Below are 22,756 nucleotides of genomic sequence, written 5' to 3'. Positions count from 1 at the left end.
ATTACACATAAAAACACATACCAGTAGGATGACTTGTATTTTCCAGGACACTACCCACATTGATTGTTTTAAATACAGCATATTTATCTGTAGTCATAGTAATGGTAGTAGGCATTTTCGCTGCAGTTCCAGACACAGGCATAAGCAAAGGAGGAGCACTAGGATGAAAAATAAATAATCGTTATCAGAACATTAAAAAAAAAAATCCATGTCATTCAATAACAGTACATCTATGCAAATATGGGGTCTGATTCAGAAAAGTCAGCAATGCCGATGTTCCACGGAACTAAGCGGTTATCAGCAGACTGTGCATGTGCTGCATTCGGGTTGTGCATGCAGCAAGGTGTCGCTGCAACCTGTAAGCAATAAGGACTCCTTCGCAAAGTGATTGACAGGAAGTGACCATTTGGGGGTGTTAAAATGGAGTTAGCTGGGAGTGGTTGTTAAAATGTAGGCATGTCAAGGCTGTTTTCAGGGCATGTATCAGATGTCAGCTGTGTGCTTTAACATACTAAAAAAAAAATGGCACCTGCGTAACTTTTACCGATTCCAGTCTTCACAGCCATAGGTCTACCCTTCAGCCGATGTTCCCTCGTTTTTACGTATAGGCTGTGTATGTGTACACAATTGCGAATGAGTTGCGGTAGCTCCAGTGGGCACCTCTTTTCATTTCTGGGTGGCTGCTTCACCTGGTGTTATCTGCAGTTGCGTTGCAGAGAATCAGGCCTATAGTCACTAACTATAAAAACTAGCTCTGGATTAACATGTACCCCAGTTGATTGGAGCGGCATAAATGCCATATCAGAGAGAAGACTACTTCCCCCCACATCTAATAGGTGGGAAAGTGATATCCCATCTATTGTATAGCTTACAGAACTAAAGCCAAAACCAATGTTCAGTTCTGAGAGCTCAATGCTGCCAGTGGCGTATCTATAATGGGTGCAGTGTGTGCGGTGCACACAGGCCGGAGTCCAGAAGTATGGAGAACATGAACTTCATTTACAGTGGTTGGGGAGAAAAACCAAGATGGAAAGAGAATTGCGGATGTTGTCAATCTTGGAATAGAAGTGGATGGCAAAGTCAGTGGGGTAAATTTACTAAAATGAGAGTTAAATTTAAGATGGGATGTTGCCCATAGCAACAAATCAGATTCTACTTCTCATTTATCTAGCACTTTCTAGAAGATACCTGGAATCTTATTGGTTGCTATGGGCATCATCCCATCTTAAATTGAACTCCCATCTTAGTAAATTTACCCCAGTGGCAGAGAGGGAGGATGGTAAAGGAAGAGTTGGAGTTTAAAGGAGGGTGTAGAGCACAGGTTCTCAAACTCGGTCCTCAGGACCCCACACAGTGCATGTTTTCCAGGTCTCCTCACAGAATCACAAGTGAAATAATTAGCTTCACCTGCGGACCTTTTAAAATGTGTCCGTGAGTAATTAATACACCTGTGCACCTGCTGGGTTACCTGCAAAACATGCACTGTGTGGGGTCCTGAGGACCGAGTTTGAGAACCTGTGGTGTATAGGATGAATTGGACAATTTAAAGGAGATGAGAGACAAAGACAGATTAACGTGGGATAGTGCAGACCTGTGAGAGGACAGCAGGAATTTGAAATGAAGGAAATCAGTGTAATTTCCTCCAGCAGTGTTCAGCAGCCAGGAATATTTCTGAAGGTAGCATTTAAGCTTACATTGCCAGTGTTAAGGTGAAGAAAAACAAAGACTACAATGGCAAGAGTCAAGGGTGGCTTTGTAGAGAGACATTGCTTGGTCATTGCAGGAGAAGGTGGGAGGTAGGTGAATTTAGAGAGTCAAGAAGATGATGGTTAAAGAGAGGGAAGCGGGAGTTACTTAACTCACATATGACACAGTGGGGAGAGAAGACCAGATCCAGGATGTGACCACTAGAATGAGAGATGGTGAAGGGCCATTGAGTAAGGTCAAGAGGGGAAGAGTTTTTGCAAATAGTGGAATGACTAGGATTGTCAAGTGATATATTTAAAGTCACCTAGGATAAAGGGATAGATGGTCACATGGGAGATAGTGGGGCAGCTATGTGACAAGCTAATATAGGAAGTGGGAGGTGGGACCACGGGGATGGTGGATGACTGTAACATATCCCCAAGTGAGAGACCAGGAGTAGTGGTGTCAGATGGGAGATCCAGAAATCAATTATGTCCAGGAGATTAAGAGAGATGGAGATGAAGCAGTTATGAACAGAAGCTAGTTTGTTACAAACAGATCTGGCATGCCAGGGGGAACAAGAGAATGGGAGGGACATACAGTACAAGTGACACTGAGGTAGTCACGGTTGCTGGTGAACAGAGTGGATGGGATTCAGGTGCGGCACGGAGTGGTTGCGAGCCATGCGAGTTACTGGAACTGGGAAAGGGGGATGAGCAGATGGAAGAGTCAGTACCACAGCAGAGATAGGAGGAGACAGAGAGCACGAGAGTAAGAAAGACAGGGGAAAGCAGAGAGAAAGAGGCATACAGAGGAGAAGGTAATGGAAGGGAAAGAGAGGGGAAGGATAGTATGAATATGGCAAATGTCAGAGTGAGGAGGGAAACAGTAATGGAAAAGTAAAAAACATGGAAGGAGAGTGGGACCGGAACAATGGTAGTAAAAGAGAATGGCAGGAGATAGAGTAACATGGCAGTACAATCTGGCAGGACCCAGTGGCAACAAAATGGCAGCACACAATTTGCAATAGATGGAAGATGAAAATAACTAGCACAATATAATATATATATATGCATTTAGTAATATGTCTGAAAATTGATATCCATTCGGTGACCTTAATGAGATTTATACAGTATGTGACAAGTGATCAAACTTAATTTTTTCAATGTTCAAACATACAATTGAAATAAATTTGCGTGTATAATTTGTGATTTTTCCAGGGCAGAAATCTAATGAACAGTCTTAGGGGTATATTCAATTAAAGTCGGATCCATTCCGACATGTATTTGTCGGAATGAATCCGACAACCCCTATTCAATCTCATCTTAATTAGACTTTCAAGACAAATTGAGATGGGACGTAGAGGAGGAGAAGGGGGGCGAGCCGCTGGGAGACTAGTGGGGGATAGCCGCCGGCATATAGGGGAGATCAGCGCTACAGTAGCGCTGCAGCAGGATGTCACCCAGCCGCCCGACCTCACGGCAGTGTCCGCCCGGCTCCAGCAAGCGTGCTGGAGCCAGGTGGAAGCTGCAGTGAGGTCGGGCGGCTGAGTGACATCCTGCTGCAGCGCTACTGTAGCGCTGATCTCCCCTGTATGCCCGCCGGCTGTCCCCCCGTCCCCCTGCGGCTCTCCCCCCTCTCCTCCTCTGGGTCCGCATCTCAGTCCGACATCTTTTGATGTCGGACTGAGATGGTCGAAAAGGGGGCCAAAACCGCGTTTTCGACACAAGCACGTGGATCGGCAGCTATTCCGCCGATCCACGTGCTTTTCGACAAGTCGAATTCATCGACTTGTCGAAAAATGTAGGGATATATTGAATAGGTCAAATCAGGATTCGACCTTAAAAAGTCGAAAACTGACGTCTTTTCGACAGACGGCAGTTTTCGACTTCAATTGAATATACCCCTTAACCTGAATAACAAAAGTGGTGTTGAAAAAAATAATAATGTGAAATAAAATCACTGCAACTGAAATTGTTCCTCTATAGTATTATATTTCATAGTGACCAAGTTTAATGTTTAATATTGAAAATAAGAAGTTAGTGTAGCTAAAATCAGGCAGGGACACGACTCCACCAAATGTGCACTCCATGTCATTATGGTTCACAACAACCATAATAACGACAGATAACAGTACATGATGAAACTTAGCAGTGCATACTGTACGTTCTAGGGGGGTAATTCAGACCTAATCACTAGGCCGCGTTTATTCACAACATGCGATCAGGTCTGAACTGCACATGCACCGCAATGCGCAGGCGCGACAGACCGCAGCAATGGGGATCGGTGCATAGCGACGGGATTGTGCGAAAAAAGCGATCGCAAGGTGACTGACAGGAAGAGGGCGTTTGTGGGTAGCAACTGACCATTTTCAGAGAGTGTCTGGAAAAACGCAGGCGTGTCCAGGCGTTGGAAGGGAGAGTGTCTGATGTCAATTCCGGTCCCGGACAAGCTGAAGTGATCGCAGCGGCTAAGTAAATCCTGGGCTGCACAGAAACTGCACAAAATCTCTACACATGCGTTCGCACACTAGCACAGCTAAAATACACTCCCCCAGTAGGCTGCAAAAATCGCTGCCCAGCGATCAGGTCTGAATTAGGCCCTATGTTATTTCAAAAGTGTATAGTACTTAGGACTGAGATAACCCATATATTGACCCAATCTGAATCTAAACCTCCATGTTCTAATGAAGTCAGCACGATGCAGTAACAGTCATTGTTTTATAATGATAAATGAACAGCTCCTATTAAACAGTCATCTTAAAGAAGAGGGAAGGGGGGTGGGGGGGAGAGAAGTAACCCCCCACCACAAAAAAACCCAAAACAAATAAACTATTGTTATCTTACATTCTACACTCATTCAAAAATTCCAGGAACCTCCGATCTCAATTAACCAAATAAACAAAACAGGAAGAACTGTTGGATATATGTATAAAACATAGCATCACCACTTTTCTTATGGAAATTAGGTTGATTAAAGAATAATACAAAATATGGTCTCCTACAGCTGAGGTGGAGATTGAAGCTTGAGGTAGTATGTAAATTGAAATTAGGATAAAAACCGGAAAACATTAAGAACATGGCTCATTGGACTAAACTGAGCATTAAAAATAGTCTGGAATTGGTTGACTATTCCTTTCATTGTGCATTTTTCCCAACATTTATTCCCAGATATGTAATTCAAACACTGATTGCAGGACAAAAAAGAACTTTAAAAACTAGACTGCTCTCCTCCACACAGAGATGTGGATGACTATGGGCCAGATTCAGACCTGACGGCTGCTGTGCATTTGCGCACAGCGAGCGATTATCGATTGACTGTGCATGCACATGACGCATCACCAAACAGCGACAAGCTGGCGCGAAAATTTCAATCACACAGCCATTTGCAAGCTGATCGACATGTAGGGGTCATTTGTGGGTGATAACTGGCCGTTTTCTGTGAGTGTCAGGAAAAACGCAGGCGTGCCCAAGCATTTTCTGGGAGGGTGTGTGACGTCAGCTCCTGACAAGATCAGCCTGTTCTTTTCGGACTGTAGGAGTAAGTCCTGGGCTGCGCACACTGGAAAAAAGCAAATTATACTTGCCGATAATTTTGTTTCTTCAAGATACTTCATGGCAGCCATTACTCTGGGATTGTGTCCCATCCTCCTAACACTAGATAGGGAGTTATTTCAATGGTTAGAGACCGCCCACTCTGGGTATATAGTACTGCTCCTCCCTTTCCTCCTTAGTCTTTTGAGTGTCTCCTTCACAATTGCTATGAAAAAAATCCCTAAGGAAGGGTATATTGTAGGCTGCCATGAAGTATCTTGAAGAAACAAAATTATCGGCAAGTATAATTAGCTTTTTTCTCCTGCGCTACTTCATGTCAGCCATTACTCTGGGATATACCAACGCTCAATATAGGGAGGGTAACAGAACACACAAGAGACCTTGGTTCAATGCTGAATACTAATAATTATTTATTATAATGCCCCCTCCAGGACATGTTTCCCAAAGTGGGCGTCTACAGCATCCAATGCATAATGACTAGAGTACGTATGTATCGATGACCAGGTAGCTGCTGCACATATGTCCTTCGCTGACACTCGAGCCTTTTTAGTCCAAGAAGATGTTATAGCCCTGGTAGAGTGTGCCTTTAGTTCTTACGTAACGCTACGATCACTTTCCTCATATACAAACGTAAAAAGTTCTTTAATCCATAAAGAAATGATTTGCTTAGTGGGTGTCTCACCCTTCTTTACTCCTGAATGTAGCACAAACACATGCTTTGTCTTCTGAAATTCTTTCCAAGTAAATCGAGATTGCTCTCGTTAGGTCCACGTTTATCTTGACCTTTAATAGGATTAACTGAGACTGTTCAATCGGACTTAATCCCCTGCTGTAATGTCTTAATCCCCTGCTGTATTGTTCTCTGTATTGTATTGTAGCTGAGAACAATAGATGAAGGGTTTATGCTAATAAATCAATAAATCATGTTGTGCCTAGGCGCAGAAAACTAGTCAAGATAATCGTGGACCCATCTGTATGCATCTTTTCTTACTCCTCATCCTGTGGTTGCGGATAAAAAGATGGTAACACAATGTATTGATTCAAATGAAACTCTGACACAACTTTGGGCATAAAAAACGGATTGGTTCTTAGAACAGCTCTAAATGGGAAGAAATTAAGGTAAGGCTCTTCCAACCACAGAGCCTGCAATTCCCCAACTCTTCTGGCTGACGTGATGACTATCAGGAAAACTACTTTCCATGTTAATAATTTCATCAAAATATCTTGTAACGGTTCAAAATGAGGCAACAAAGTATCCAATACTAAATTCAAGTCCCACGGGACGAGCACTGATTTAATTTGAGGTCATATCCTTTTCTATTGCCTGACAGTATTTTCTTACCAAGGGGTCTATTCATGAAGCAGTGAAAAGAGTGGAGAAGTGAGCCAGTGGAGAAGTTGCCCATGGCAACCAATCAGCTGCTCTGTATGATTTTATAGCATGCAAATTTTAAATGTTACTTCAATGCCGATTGGTTCTTCTCCACTGGCTCACTTCTCCACAGTTTTCACTGCTTCATTAAAATAGACCCCCTAATCTTCTTCTGACAATCTTCGCTCCAACAAGACACTCAGAGCTGCTATCTGAACTTTGATAGTGGATACTGCCAGTCCCTTTTCAAAGCCATCAAACAAGAATTGCAAAACTTGAGACGTATCTGCTTTTTGAGCGTCGAATCTTGAATTAGACCAAGAAATAAAGGTTCTCCAGATCCTATAATAAATATTAGAGGACACTTTCTTCCTTGCCTGAATCAGTAGATTAACAACTTGCTCAGACAAACCCTTTTCTCGGTAGCTTGCATTAAATTTCCACACTGGCAAAATAAGATTTTACTTACCGATGAATCTATTTCTCATAGTCCGTAGTGGATGCTGGGGACTCCGTCAGGACCATGGGGAATAGCGGCTCCGCAGGAGACAGGGCACAAAAGCAAGCTTTTAGGATCACATGGTGTGTACTGGCTCCTCCCCCTATGACCCTCCTCCAAGCCTCAGTTAGGTACTGTGCCCGGACGAGCGTACACAATAAGGAAGGATCTTGAATCCCGGGTAAGACTCATACCAGCCACACCAATCACACCGTACAACTTGTGATTTGAACCCAGTTAACAGTATGATAACAATGAAGTAGCCTCTAAAAAAGATGGCTCACAACAATAATAACCCGATTTTTTTGTAACAATAACTATGTACAAGTAATGCAGACAATCCGCACTTGGGATGGGCGCCCAGCATCCACTACGGACTATGAGAAATAGATTTATCGGTAAGTAAAATCTTATTTTCTCTAACGTCCTAGTGGATGCTGGGGACTCCGTCAGGACCATGGGGATTATACCAAAGCTCCCAAACGGGCGGGAGAGTGCGGATGACTCTGCAGCACCGAATGAGAGAACTCCAGGTCCTCCTCAGCCAGGGTATCAAATTTGTAGAATTTAGCAAACGTGTTTGCCCCTGACCAAGTAGCTGCTCGGCAAAGTTGTAAAGCCGAGACCCCTCGGGCAGCCGCCCAAGATGAGCCCACCTTCCTTGTGGAATGGGCATTTACAGATTTTGGCTGTGGCAGGCCTGCCACAGAATGTGCAAGCTGAATTGTACTACAAATCCAACGAGCAAAAGTCTGCTTAGAAGCAGGAGCACCCAGCTTTTTGGGTGCCTACAATATAAACAGCAAGTCAGACTTTCTGACTCCAGCCGTCCTGGAATTATATATATATATATATATATATATATATATTTTCAGGGCCCTGACAACGTCTAGCAACTTGGAGTCCTCCAAGTCCCTAGTAGCCGCAGGCACCACAATAGGTTGTTTCAGGTGAAACGCTGACACCACCTTAGGAAGAAACTGGGGACGAGTCCGCAGTTCTGCCCTGTCCGAATGGAAAATCAAATATGGGCTTTTGTAAGACAAAGCCGCCAATTTTGACAATCGCCTGGCCGAGGCCAGGGCCAACAGCATGGTCACTTTCCATGTGAGATATTTAAAATCCACAGATTTGAGTGGTTCAAACCAATATGATTTGAGGAATCCCAACACTACGTTGAGATCCCACGGTGCCACTGGAGGCACACAAGGGCTGTATATGCAATACTCCCTTGACAAACGTCTGGACTTCAGGAACTGAAGCCAATTCTTTCTGGAAGAAAATCTATAGGGCCGAAACTTGAACCTTAATGGACCCCAATTTGAGGCTCATAGACACTCCTGTTTGCAGGAAGTGCAGAAATCGACCTAGTTGAAATTTTTTCGTGGGGCCTTCCTGGCCTCACCCACGCAACATATTTTTACCACATGTGGTGATAACGTTGTGCGGTCACCTCCTTCCTGGCTTTGACCAGGGTAGGTATGACCTCTTCCGGAATGCCTTTTCCCTTAGGATCCGGCGTTCAAACTGCCATGCCGTCAAACGCAGTCGCGGTAAGTCTTGGAACAGACAAGGTCCCTGCTGGAGCAGGTCCTTTCTTAAAGGCCGATGCCACGGTTCCTCTTGGAACAGACATGGTACTTGCTGAAAGCAAATCCCTTCTTAGCTCCCGAGGCCATTAGTCCTCTGTGAGCATCTCTTGAAGTTCCGGTTACCAAGTCCCTCTTGGCCAATCCGGAGCCACGAGTATAGTTCTTACTCCTCTATGTCTTATAATTCTCAATACCTTGGTTATGAGAAGCAGAGAAGGGAACACATACACCGACTGTTACACCCACGGTGTTACCAGGACGTCCACAGCTATCGCCTGAAGGTCTCGTGACCTGGCGCAATACCTGTCCCATTTTTTTTGTTCGGGCGGGACGCCATCATGTCCACCTTTGGTCTTTCCCAACGGTTCACAATCATGCGGAAAACTTCCCGATGAAGTTCCCACTCTCCCGGGTGGAGGTCGTGCCTGCTGAGGAAGTCTGCTTCCCAGTCGTCCACTCCCGGAATGAACACTGCTGACAGTGCTATCACATGATTTTCCGCCTAGCGAAAAATCCTTGCAGTTTTGCCACTGCCCTCCTGCTTCTTGTGCCGCCCTTTCTGTTTACGTGGGCGACTGCCGTGATGTTATCCCACTGGATCAATACCGGCTGACCTTGAAGCAGAGGTCTTGCTAAGCTTAGAGCATTATAAATTTGCTCTTAGCTCCAGTATATTTATGTGGAGAGAATTCTCCAGACTTGATCACACTCCTTGTGTGACTGCTCCCCAGCCTCTCAGGCTGGCCTCCGTGGTCACGAGCATCCAATCCTGAATGCCGAATCTGCGGCCCTCTAGAAGATGAGCACTCTGTAATCACCACAGGAGAGACACCCTTGTCCTTGGATATAGGGTTATCCGCTGATGCATCTGAAGATGCGATCCGGACCATTTGTCCAGCAGATCCCACTGAAGAGTTCTTGCGTGAAATCTGCCGAATGGAAGCGCTTCGTAATAAGCCACCATTTTTACCAGGACTCTTGTGCAATGATGCACTGACACTTTTCCTGGTTTTAGGAGGATCCCGATTAGCTCGGATAACTCCCTGGCTTTCTCCTCTGGGAGAAACACCTTTTTCTGGACTGTGTCCAGAATCATCCCTAGGACCAGCAGACGTGTCGTCGGAACAACTGCGGTTTTGGAATATTTAGAATCCACCCGTGCTGTCGTAGAACTACTTGAGATAGTGCTACTCCGACCTCCAACTGTTCTCTGGACCTTGTTCTTATCAGGAGGTCGTCCATTTTCTTTGAAGACGAATCCTCCTTTCGGTCATTACCTTGGTAAGGACCCGGGGTGCCTTGGACAATCCAACGGCATCGTCTTGAAACTGATAGTGACAGTTCTGTACCACGAACCTGAGGTACCCTTGGTGAGAAAAGGCAAATTTTGGGACATGGAGGTAAGCATCCCTGATGTCCCGGGACACCATATAGTCCCCTTGTTCTTTGCTATCACTGCTCTGAGTGACTCCATCTGGATTTGAACCCTTGTAAGTGTTCAAATTTTTCAGATTTAGAATAGGTCTCACCTAGCCTTCAGTACCACCATATAGTGTGGAGTAATACCCCTTTCCTTGTTGTCGGAGGGGTAAATTTATTATCACCTGCTGGGAATACAGCTTGTGAATTGTTTTCAATACTGCCTCCCTGTCGGAGGGAGACATTGGTACAGCAGACTACAGGAACCTGCGAGGGGGGAAACCTCTCGACATTCCAATCTGTACCCCTTGGATACTACTTGTAGGATCCAGGGGTCCTGTACGGTCCCAGCGTCATGCTGAGAACTTGGTAGAAGCGGTGGAGGGCTTCTGTTCCTGGGAATGGGCTGCCTGCTGCAGTCTTCTTCCCTTTCCTCTATCCCTGGGCAGATATGACTCTTATAGGGACGAAAGGACTGAGGCTGAAAAGACGGTGTCTTTTTCTGCAGAGATGTGACTTAGGGTAAAAAACGGTGGATTTTCCAGCAGTTGCCCTGGCCACCAGGTCCCATGGACCGACCCCAAATAACTCCTCCCCTTTATACGGCAATACATCTTTGTGCCGTTTGGAATCTGCATCACCTGACCACTGTCGTGTCCATAAACATCTTCTTGCAGATATGGACATCGCATTTACTCTTGATGCCAGAGTGCAAATATCCCTCTGCGCATCTCGCATATATAGAAATGCATCCTTTAAATGCTCTATAGTCAATAAAATACTGTCCCTGTCAAAGGTATCAATATTTTTAGTCAGGGAATCCGACCAAGCCACCTCAGCTCTGCACATCCAGGCTGAGGCGATCGCTGGTCGCAGTATAACACCAGCATGTGTGTGTATACTTTTTAGGATATTTTTCAGCCTCCTATCAGCTGGCTCCTTAAGTACGGCCCTATCCGTAGATGGTACCGCCACTTGTTCTGATAAGCGTGTGAGCGCCTTATCCACCCTGAGTGGTGTTTCCCACCGCGCCTTAACTTCTGTCGGGAAAGGGTATACCGCCAATAATTTTCTATCGGGGGAAACCCACGCATCATCACACACTTCATTTAATTTATCTGATTCAGGAAAAACTACAGGTAGTTTTTTCACCTCACACATAATACCCTTTTTTGTGGTACTTGGAGTATCAGAAATATGTAACACCTCCTTCATTGCCCTTAACGTGTGGCCCTAAAAGAAAATACGTTTGTTTCTTCACCGTCGACACTGAAATCAGTGTCCGTGTCTGGGTCTGTGTCGACCGACTGAGGTAAATGGGCATTTTACAGCCCCTGACGGTGTTTGAGACGCCTGGACAGATACTAATTTGTTCGCCGGCCCTCTCATGTCGTCAACCGGCTTGCAGCGTGTTGACATTGTCACGTAATTTCCATAAATAAGCCATCCATTCCGGTGTCGACTCCCTAGAGAGTGACATCACCATTACAGGCAATTTGCTCCGCCTCCTCACCAATATTTTCCTCATACATGTCGACACACACGTACCGACATACAGCACACACATAGGGAATGCTCTGATAGAGGACAGGACCCACTAGCCCTTTGGGGAGACAGAGGGAGAGTTTGCCAGCACACACCAAAACGCTATAATTATCCAGGGACAACCTTTATATAAGTGTTCCTCCCTTATAGCATTTTAATATATATACATATCGCCAAATCAGTGCCCCCCCTCTCTGTTTTAACCCTGTTTCTGTAGTGCAGTGCAGGGGAGAGCATGGGAGCCTTCCCACCAGCCTTTCTGTGAGGGAAAATGGCGCTGTGTGCTGAGGAGAATAGGCCCCGCCCCCTTTTCGGCGGGCTTCTTCTCCGGAGTTTTAGATATCTGGCAGGGGTTAAATACATCCATATAGCCTCAAGGGCTATATGTGATGTATTTTTCGCCATACAGGTATTATACATTGCTGCCCAGGGCGCCCCCCCCCAGCGCCCTGCACCCTCCGTGACCGCTGTGTGAAGTGTGCTGACAACAATGGCGCACAGCTGCAGTGCTGTGCGCTACCTGATGAAGACTGAGAGTCTTCTGCCGCCTGGTTCCGGACCTCTTCATCTTCAGCGTCTGCAAGGGGGGTCGGCGGCGCGGCTCCGGGACGAACCCCAGGGCGAGCCCTGTGTTCCGACTCCCTCTGGAGCTATGTCCAGTAGCCTAAGAATCCAATCCATCCTGCACGCAGGTGAGTTGAAAATCTCTCCCCTAAGTCCCTCGATGCAGTGAGCCTGTTGCCAGCAGGACTCACTGAAAATAAAGAACCTAAAAACTTTTTCTAAGTAACTCTTTAAGAGAGCCACCTAGATTGCACCCTTCTCGGCCGGGCACAAAAACCTAACTGAGGCTTGGAGGAGGGTCATAGGGGGAGGAGCCAGTACACACCATGTGATCCTAAAAGCTTGCTTTTGTGCCCTGTCTCCTGCGGAGCCGCTATTCCCCATGGTCCTGACGGAGTCCCCAGCATCCACTAGGACGTTAGAGAAATGAAGCTTCTGCAGATTCAGACGCAGTAATGGTCCCTGACGTAACAGATCCCTCCTCAGAAGCAACATCCAAGGTTTCTGTACCGCCATCCTCAGCACTGAAGGAAACCAAATTCTTTTTGGCCATTAAGGAAGAACTATTATGACTTGTGCCCTCTCTTATGAAAACCAAAAGAAGGAAGTATTCCTTCCTTATGGGCACTCTCGGACAATTGGGTACAAATAATTACTTCAAGTCAACTAACTTTGGATAGACACAGGGAATAACATCGGGGATGTCCTAAAGCAGTTTCTCATGGGAGGGGACGCACTGTAGCGGGCCTCCAAAAGGAAGCATCCTGGGAGGCGGAAGTATCGAAGGCATAGAACCTTATGAACGTGTTCACTGAGGACCATGTAGCCACCTTGCACAATTGTTCAAGGGTCGCACCACGGCAGGCCGCCCAAGAAGGTCCAACCGACCGAGTAGAATGGGCTTTGGTGGTAGCAGGAGCTGGAAGGCCAGCCTGTACATAAGCATGTGCAATCCCCATTCTAATCCATTTGGCCAGGGTCTGCTTGTGAGCAGGCCAGCCATGTTTGTGAAAACCAAACAGTACAAAGAGAGAATCAGACTTCCTGATAGGAGCTGTCCTCTTCACATAGATATGGAGAGCCCGTACCACATCCAAAGACCACTCTTTGGAAGACCATTCAGGAGAGACAAAGGCCGGAACCACAATCTCATGATTAAGGTGGAAAGAAGACACCACCTTAGGTAGGTACCCGGACATGTTCTAAGAACCGCACGGTCACGGTGAAAAATCAGATAGTGAGACCTACAAGACAAGGCACCCAAATCAGACACCCGTCTAGCAGAGGCAATAGCCAGCAGAAACAATACCTTAAGGGAAAGCCACTTAAGGTCTGCAGATTCAAGAGGCTCAAACGGAGACTCTTGTAAAGCCTCCAGAACCACCGACAAATCCCAAGGAGAGCCACAGGCGGGACGCAAGGGGGTTGAATCCGTAACACACCCTGAGTGAACGTATGAACATCAGGCAGAGTGGCAATTTTTCTCTGAAACCAAACCGATAAGGCAGAAATATGAACCTTGGAGGCCAGATGAAGGCCTAATCCAGGCCCTGTTGCAGAAAAGCCAAAAGTTTGTCCATACTAAACTTGTAAATGTCATGATTATTAGATGCGCACCAAGCAAAGTAAGAATTCCAGACCCTATGGTAAATCAGAGCAGAAGCCGGCTTACGGGCCTTCAACATAGTCTGAATGACCGCCTCAGAAAAACCTTTGGCCCTTAATACGGAAGTTTCAAGAGCCACGCCATCAAAGCCAGACGGGTCAAATCCTGGTAAACACAAGGGCCCTGAACAAGGAGGTCTGGTCGTTGTGGAAGCAGAAGAGGACGCTCCAACGAGAGACCCTGGAGGTCTGAGAACCAATGCCATCTGGACCAAGCTGGAGCGATCAAAAGTAGAAGTCCTCCTTCTTGCTTGAACTTCCTTATTACTCTGGGCAGGAGTGACACCGGAGGGAACACGTACGGCAGCCGAAAGTTCCATGGAATTGCCAGAACATCCACAAACGCTGCTTAAGGATCCCTTGTCCTTGCTCCGAAGACCGGAACCTTGTGATTGTGTCGAGACGCCATCAGGTCCACATCTGGGAGGCCCCACTTGCCCACTAGGAGTTGAAATACTTGTGGATGGAGGCTCCACGCTCCAGCGTGTACGTCCCGACGACTGAGGAAATCCGTTTCCCAGTTTAGGACTCCCGGGATGAACACTGCCGATATGGCTGGCAAATGGCGTTCTGCACATTGAAGAATTCTGGATACTTCCCTCATTGCCATGCGGCTTCAAGTGCCGCCTTGATGATTTATGTACACCACCGTGGTGGCATTGTCCGACTGTACTTGAACAGGTCTGTTCTGTATTAAATGCTGAGCAAAGTTCAGAGCATTGAACACTGCCCGCAGTTTCAGAATGTTTATCAGGAGGAGAGACTCCTCCTCGGTCCACCGACCCTGAAGGGAGTGTTGCTCCAACACCGCGCCCCAACCTCTCAGACTGGCATCCGTTGTCAGAAGGACCCAGTTGGGAGATCCAGAAGGGACGTCCCCTGCTCAATCATTGGTCCTAAAGCCACCAGCTCAGTGACAGATGGACCTCCGGAGACAAGGAGATCATGCGAGACCTGATCCGGTGAGGCAGGCCGTCCCACTTGGCAAGAATCACCATGTGGAAGGCCGACACCATGAGACCTAGCACTTGCATCGCCGAATGTATCGACACTTGCGGACAAGATAGGAAGCATCGAATCCTGTCCTGAAGTTTCAGGACCTTCTCCTGAGACAAGAACAACCACTGGATGTGTGTGACTAACAACGCCCCCAGGTGCACCATGCTCTGCGCAGGGACCAGGGAAGATTTCTTCCAGTTGATGAGCCACCCATGGGCTTGCAGAAACTGGAGCGTCAGATCCAGATGGCGTAGAAGAATTTCTGGGGAATTCGCCAGGATCAACAAGTCGTCCAGATACGGGGGGATCCTGACCCCTTGACCGCGGAGTATAGCCGTCATTACCGCCATGACCTTGGTGAAAACTTGCTGGGCCGTGGTCAAACCAAAAGGTAACGCCCAAAATTGGTAATGGAGGTTGCCAACAGCAAACCTCAGATATTGCTAATGCCACATTGCAATAGGAATATGCAGGTAAGCATCCTGTATGTCCAGGGAGACCATATAATTACCTGGTTCCAAAGCCAGAACAATTGAGCGAAGGGTTTCCATACGAAACTTGGAGACTCTCACAAATTTGTTAAAGGACTTGAGGTTGAGAATGGTCCGAGAGGACCCATTCGGTTTCAGGACTAGGAATAGCGGTGAATAGTACCCCTCGCCTCTCTAAGCCAGAGGCATCTGTACAACCACTCCTGTGTCCAGGAGGGACTGTACCACCGAATTAAGAGTTTTTGCTTTTGCCTTCCCCTGATCCGAAGGGACGTCTGTCAGGCAAAATCGATGAGGGGGGACGATTCTTGAAGGATACGGCGTAACCTCGAGTGACGACTTCCCGTAACCAGGCATCGGAAGTGGTCTTCAACCATTCCTGGGTAAATCCTAGAAGTCGGCCCCCCACTCTGGGATCGCCCAGAGGGAGGCCCACCCCCTCATGCAGCAGGCTTGTCCGTTTTGGAAGCAGGCTGATGGGCAGCCCAGGCCCGTTTAGGTTTGGGCTTAGCGGTTTTGGAAGTGCGAGCCTGTTTCGGGTACGCCTGACCTTTTGCTTTACCTGAAGGACGAAAGGAGCGAAAGGAAGTACTCTTAGCCTTTGGTACCGAAGGAGCAGTACTAGGTAGACACCCTCTAGTACTAGTCAGCCACTATCTTGTTGAGGTCTTCTCCAAAAAGAATGTCTCCCTTAAAAAGGAGCACCTCCAGGATCCACAGAACAGGACCGTAACCAGAGAATCCGGCGAGCCAAAATGGACGCAGTAGAAGCCTTGCCCGCCAGAATACCGGCATCAGAAGTCGCCTCCTTAATGTAATCAGATGCTGTGACAATATACGAGAGACATTGTCTAGCTTTATCAGAAAAGTTGGATGGCAGCTCTGCTTCTACCTCTTGAGCCCACACTTCAATAGCCTCTGCAGCCCATGTTGCTGCAATAGTGGGCCGATGTGCAGCACCTGCTAGAGTGCAAATCACTTTTAAGCAACCCTCCACACGCTTATCAGTCGGTTCTTTCAGAGAAGTGACGGTAGTTACAGGCAGAGCAGAGGACACCTCCAGCCGTGCCACTTGCGAATCCACTGCTGGGGGTGTTTCCCAATTTTTACTTAGCTCCGCAGTTAGAGGATAGTGAGCCAGCATCTTATTGTGAGGTGTGAATTTCTTTCCTGGATTTTCCCAGGATTCCTGACGTATTTCAACTAAATGGTCAGAATGAGATAAAACTTGTTTAATGACCTTCTGACGTTTAAATCTGGCCGGTTTCTTGGAGGTAGCCTCAGGCTCAGGGTCATCAGTAATTTGAAGAATTAGCCTGATAGCCTCCAATAAGTCAGGGACATCCACCTGAGAGACCGATTCCCCAGCAGAATTATCTGGATCAGTGTCTGTGGGGTCAGTATATACTCATCCTTCATCAGACGAGGTGTCTGGGACGTAGGTGGATTGTGAGGAAGTAATGGTCCGCGTAGAGGACCCCTTGGTTTTAGGCGGGCGAGGGTTAGACGTCTGTTTAGTCAGTGAGTGATTCAATTGCTGTAACTGAGCGGACAGTTTATCTGCCCAAGGCGGATTAACCACAGAGAACATAAGCAGTTGTACCGGCACATGAGGTCCCATATGGGGTGCAAGTCTAGTCACTAGCGTACTTAATAACGTGGAGAAAGTAGCCCAAGGAGGGTCGTTATGATCCCCCGTTGCTACAGTTCCACTGGGGGGGGGGGGGTAGGGAACCCCCAGAACCTGACCCTCTGCTGCTATGTTTTCCTCTAATATGTCTGCAGCGTCACCACCACGCAATGTGGGATCAGCCCCAGCTCTGTCACCCCTTGTAGCTGACATGTTTGAAAGCTCAATTCACGGGCAACCCAGTACAATATAAGCAGCCTAATACCTTAACAAGAACCCCCTGTGCAGCGTATGAGCACAAACATATAATTCAAGAGGTATATGGTGACTGAAAATCACAGAGAAAAATACACAGTAAGTATATCCTGTGAAACACCTATATTAAACAATAACCCTGACGCACTTGGGGGGTCATTCCGAGTTGTTCGCTCGCTAGCTGATTTTAGCAGCATTGCACACGCTAGGCCGCCGCCCTCTGGGAGTGAATCTTAGCACAGCAGAATTGCGAACGAAAGATTAGCAGAATTGCGAATAGAAAATTCTTAGCAGTTTCTGAGTAGCTCGAGACTTACTCCTACACTGCGATCAGCTCAGGCCGTTTCGTTCCTGGTTTGACGTCACAAACACGCCCTGCGTTCGCCCAGCCACTGCCCCGTTTCTCCAGACAATCCCGCGTTTTTCCCTGACACGCCTGCGTTTTTTAGCCAACGCCGGGAAAACGCTGAGTTACCACCCAGAAACGCCCCTATCCTGTCAATCATTTACCAAACACCAGTGCGACTGAAAAGCGCCGCAGACGCTACAGCAAAACAGCTAAGTTTTTAGTAAAATAACTAAGCACATGCGCTCTGCGTACCTTGCGCATGCGCAGTTAGCGACTAATCGCAGTATAGCGAAAATCGGCAACGAGCGAACTCGGAATGACCCCCTTAGCCCCCTCAGGTTACAGAATATAGGGATAGCAATCTGAGTGAGATACACGAAATGGAGGTCACGCAGCAGCTATATGCACACACACACACAGAGTCACATGTACAATGCAGAAATTATGACATGCAATAAAACTGCACTGGACTAGCAATACAAAGTAATACCAAGTACAGCTATATAATCAATAGATATAACAATGCGCAGTAAAGACTGGATGTCACAGGGTACTTGTACTATATAACCCTGACTAAATGCACTATTTCTTAACTAACACTGGCCCTCATTCCGAGTTGATCGTTCGCTAGCTGCTTTTAGCAGCAATACACACGCTAGGCCGCCGCCCTCTGGGAGTGTATCTTAGCTTAGCAGAAGTGCGAACGAAAGGTTAGCAGTTCTGCTATTAAATATTTCCCTGCAGTTTCTGAGTAGCTCCAGACCTACTCCTAGATTGCGATCACTGCAGACTGTTTAGTTCCTGGTTTGACGTCACAAACACGCCCTGCGTTCGGCCAGCCACTCCCCCATTTCACCAGGCACGCCTGCGTTTTTACCTGACACACCTGCGTTTTTTAGCACACTCCCGGAAAACGCCAAGTTACCACCCAGAAACACCCACTTCCTGTCAATCACTCACGATCAGCAGTGCGACTGAAAAGCGTCGCTCGGACCTGTGTAAAGTTGCATTGTTTTGAGTAAAAGTTCTTTGCGCGTGCGCACTGCGGCCCATGAGCATGTGCAGAAATGCAGATTTTTGCCTGATCGCTGTATAGCGAAAATCTGCAACGAGCGAACAACTCGGAATGACCACCACTGTCAGCAGACATAAGGAATACTTACGTGTCCTGTAAAATGAACAGTGCTTACACGCAGGCAGTTTTACAGAGGAGGATTTGCCCAAACAGTCCCAGGATCAGCTCAGTTTGAGGTAATGGCGGAGAGAGAGAGAGAGACAGACAGACAGAGAGAGAGAGAGAGAGAGAGAGATGCAGCTCCAGGGCGGGAACATGTAAATGGAGCCCTGGGGGTGGGGGAGGGGCTACAGGTCAAAGCCTTATCCCCTTGCTGGGCTTCACCACCGGGTACTGTGGGCTATGTAATAAACGTTTTTTAATAAAACAGACCTGTGCCCTTGCCCTGGTGGTCTAGTGGGGTCCCTGTACTAGCACAGTGTCCACGCCAGCGCGCGCGGCCCGGCTCCCACCGGGTCTCGGTTTCCAGCGGGTCCCGTCTGGGGGACCCTCTTACCTCTTCCCAAAGTACGGCCACGCGATCCTGGAGAGCTGCGGCGGGGTGAGCGACTGACTGGGGCAAACCGGAGCCTCTGCTATATGTACCCGGCAACCAGGGCGCGGGAGTATACAGCGCCGCTGGGGGAGGTGATGGAGCTGCAGCAGGAGATGGTTGACTGAGATCTAACACACACACAGTGTCTCTTCTGCAGCCCTTGAAGTCCAGATTTCACTTAAAAAAGCTCTTCTGAGTGCTGCTGGAGCAGCCCAACCTTTTGTATGCCTGCACTGCATGGCACGAACTACAAAACTGGGCTCCTGTGCACGTAGGTGGGGTTATAGAGGAGGCAGCGCTATGCATTCTGGGAACAGTCAAAGCTTTTAGCCTGTTGGTGCCTCGGATCAAGATCCTACTCTACACCCTGATGTTATTCCCTGTGGAGCCCAGTGTACCCCGCAGCAGAAATAGAGGTACCTTTGCATTGATATGCGTGGCCATAAAGGTCCACCTGAAGCCGTCCGAACCTATGTAAAATTTCTTGAAAAACACTAAGTCGTTAAACTCCCATTCTCCTGCTAGCACTTCTTGTGTGTTGAGAAAACCTGCTACCACATTGTTTACTCCTGGAACATGCAAAGCTGACAGAGTTTTGAGATGATTTTCTGCCAAATCTAGTATCTTTGATACTTCTTTCATTAGCACTTGACTTCTGGTGCCACCTTGCCGATTCAAATAGGCCACTGCTGCTACATTGTCCGAGAATATCTTGAGATTATTCCCTCGCAACTGATCTTGAAAATATTTTATCGCATTCCATACTGCTCTCATTTCTTTATGATTTGAAGACATCCTCCTCTCCTTTTGGTCCCAATGGCCTTGGCAATTTTGTCGCATCAAATGTGCTCCCCATCTTATTGCACTTGCATCTGTTGTTAGAACCAAACAATGATGATCTGACAAAGACGTCTTTCTGTCGACCAGTTCCGTCTCCATCCACCAGGCTAGGGACTCTTTTGCCTTCTGACACAACTTTACATGATAATTCAGAGAACATCCTTTTCGACTGTAACCTAGGATGTCTAATTGTAGTCTCATCCTCCACCTTGCCCAAGAAACTATGTCTATGGTGGAGGTCATCATTCCCAGAAGGTGCATTCCCTGACGCAATGTTACCCTGCTGCACGTCCTCACCAGAGTAGTTAGGTTTTGAATTTTTATGCACCTCTCTTCTGAAAGACTTATGACATAACTGAGAGTGTATCCCCCTGGACCCCCAGAAACTGGATTCTTTGCATTAGTCTCAACTGGCTCTTCTCCCAGTTTATTAACCAGCTGTGATCCTGAAATACCTGTAATGTTTTGTCCAATGCTTCCCTTACTTTTCCTTTTGATTTTCCACATACCAGCAAGTTGTCCAGGTACGACCATACTGCTACTTGCTGTCCACTTATGACCGTTATAAGTGCTGTAAGTACCTTCGTAACTGTCCTTGGAGATGTCTTCAGACCGAACGGGAGGCACGTAAACTGAAAATGATTTACCAGGTCGCAGAATCTTAGAAATAAGCATCTTTTAAGTCTATGGATGCCATAAAATCCTCTTTTTTTACACCTGCCAAGATGAATTTCAGAGTTTCCATATGAAATTTTCTTGTTTTTATAAAATTTGTTGAGCTGTCTGAGATCCAAAATGGTCCTGAATTCCCCAAACACTTTCTTTACCAGAAAAATTCTGGAGTAGAACCCCTTCTTTATTTGTGACAATTGGACAGTCTACACTGCTCTTGCCTTGACAACTTTATTTAAACGGTCCTCTAGGGCTTTTTAACTATGGATACGTAATCAGTGTCTCCGATACTAGAAATTTGTCACAATTTGGAACCACTGAAAATTCTATCCGGTACCCCAGAGATATTACATCCAGTACCCATGCATCTTGAATCGACTCTTGCCAATGGCTGATGAACTCCTGAAGTTTTCTACCTACTGGAAAGGATACTGGAACCCTGTAATACTCATTGTTTTCGTCCACCTCTTCTGTACGGTTGACAAAGGGCTGCCTATTCGTACCTGATGAGTATCTGCCTGTATAACCATGGCATGGTCTATAACCTCTAGCATCTTTAAATTGTTGCTTGGAGGAAGGAATTGGAAATCTATTCCTCTTGTCTTGAGGTAATTTTACTGACTTACCTCCTGACATTTTTTGTATAAAGGCCTCTTATTTATTGCCATATAATAATGAACCTTCAAATGGCAAAGACACCAGCCTATTTTTGGAGTGCAAATCTGCAGACCATGAACGAAGCCAGAAGGCCCTTCTTGCCATTACTCCTGCTGCCATAAACTCATCCACAGTCTGTTTTAAGTACTGCGTCTCCTTCTCATTGCAGGACAATTTTGTAGAAAGAGTGGAGATCATTCCTTTAAGAGAATTAACCCACTCTGGTTCAGCCCCACTATTCTGAGACCCCTGAGTACCCAGTAGTGAGCCCCCTGGTGAAGAGGAACACTCTGCTGCACAAGAAACACACTCTTTGCCTGACATAATGTAAATGTGACAGCACACACACACTCACACACAATCACACACACAAGAAAAGGTTAAGCAAAAGTAACCCACAAGAGCCCTTCAGAGAGACAGAGTTGTTTGGAGCCAGCCCCCACCGCGCCCTTATCGCTAATGCCAAGCTTAGCCGGGTTGCAGATTAAGTACCCTGATAGGGGACTTAGTACACTAATAGTCGCTCCCCCCTGCTATGACCCCCTGGTACCGCTGATGTAATTTGGAGTCACACCGGAGGAGCTGCGCGTCCCTGTCAGTCAGCGTCTGTGTCCACTGCAGAGGGAAATTGGCCCTGGTGAACTGCTGGATCCTCTCATAGTGAAGCCCCGTCCTTTCAATGGCACGCATCTTCCCACTTTTTTTTATACTGGCTGAGGTAATTTTTGTGCTTAAAATGGAGCAGAACAGTTTTAAGGCTGTGTTTGCCAGTTTGAGTACTGTGTACAGTGTACTGAGACGCAGTTGTGAACTGTGTCTGGAGACGCATTACGCCCCATTTAGAAGCCATGCGTCTCCGTACCCTTTTGCCGCCATAATGGCCGGCGCCCCGCTAACCGGGACGCCTGCTCAGTACTCACCACTCTCAGTCATCTGGCTCTGTTAGGGGTGACGGCGTGCTGCGGGAATGTACGCTCACCGTGGTGGGGTTTGCAAATAGTTTCCTCAGGAGTTCAGTGTCCTGTCAGCGGGGAAAGGGACCATTAACCCTTCAAGAGGTTGGGCCGCCCCCCCACCCCCTAAGTCCCACGAAGCAGGCCCTGCCTGAAAATAAACATAGAAAATAAATGCAGAAAACTCTTCAGGAGCTTCTATCAGCGTGACCGGCTCCTCCGGGCACATTTTCTAAACTGAGTGTGGTAGGAGGGGCATATAGGGAGGAGCCAGCCCACATTATCAAATTCTTAAAGTGCCCTTGGCTCCTAGTGGACCAGTCTATACCCCATGGTACTAAATGGACCCTAGTATCCTCTAGGACGTAAGAGAAAAATAAAAGCTTAGGCTGCAAGCTGCAGCA

At 47.1% G+C, this 22,756-nt stretch overlaps 1 protein-coding gene across 1 annotated transcript in view; it reads right to left on the bottom strand.

Annotated features, from left to right (window-relative positions):
- The window catches only part of SYNRG (synergin gamma), a 321,615-nt gene that overhangs the window by 133,786 nt on the left and 165,073 nt on the right, over positions 1-22,756 (bottom strand). The window contains exon 11 of the mRNA XM_063954829.1: positions 22-158. Within this exon, the coding sequence (XP_063810899.1) occupies positions 22-158 (137 nt within the window). The remainder of the gene's footprint in view (positions 1-21; positions 159-22,756) is intronic.

Source organism: Pseudophryne corroboree, chromosome 2 (assembly GCF_028390025.1).
Source record: "Pseudophryne corroboree isolate aPseCor3 chromosome 2, aPseCor3.hap2, whole genome shotgun sequence".
In the NCBI taxonomy this organism is placed as follows: Eukaryota; Metazoa; Chordata; class Amphibia; order Anura; family Myobatrachidae; genus Pseudophryne; species Pseudophryne corroboree.
The sequence above is the reverse complement of the archived record's forward strand: the minus strand, read 5'-3'. Positions and strand labels throughout refer to the sequence as shown.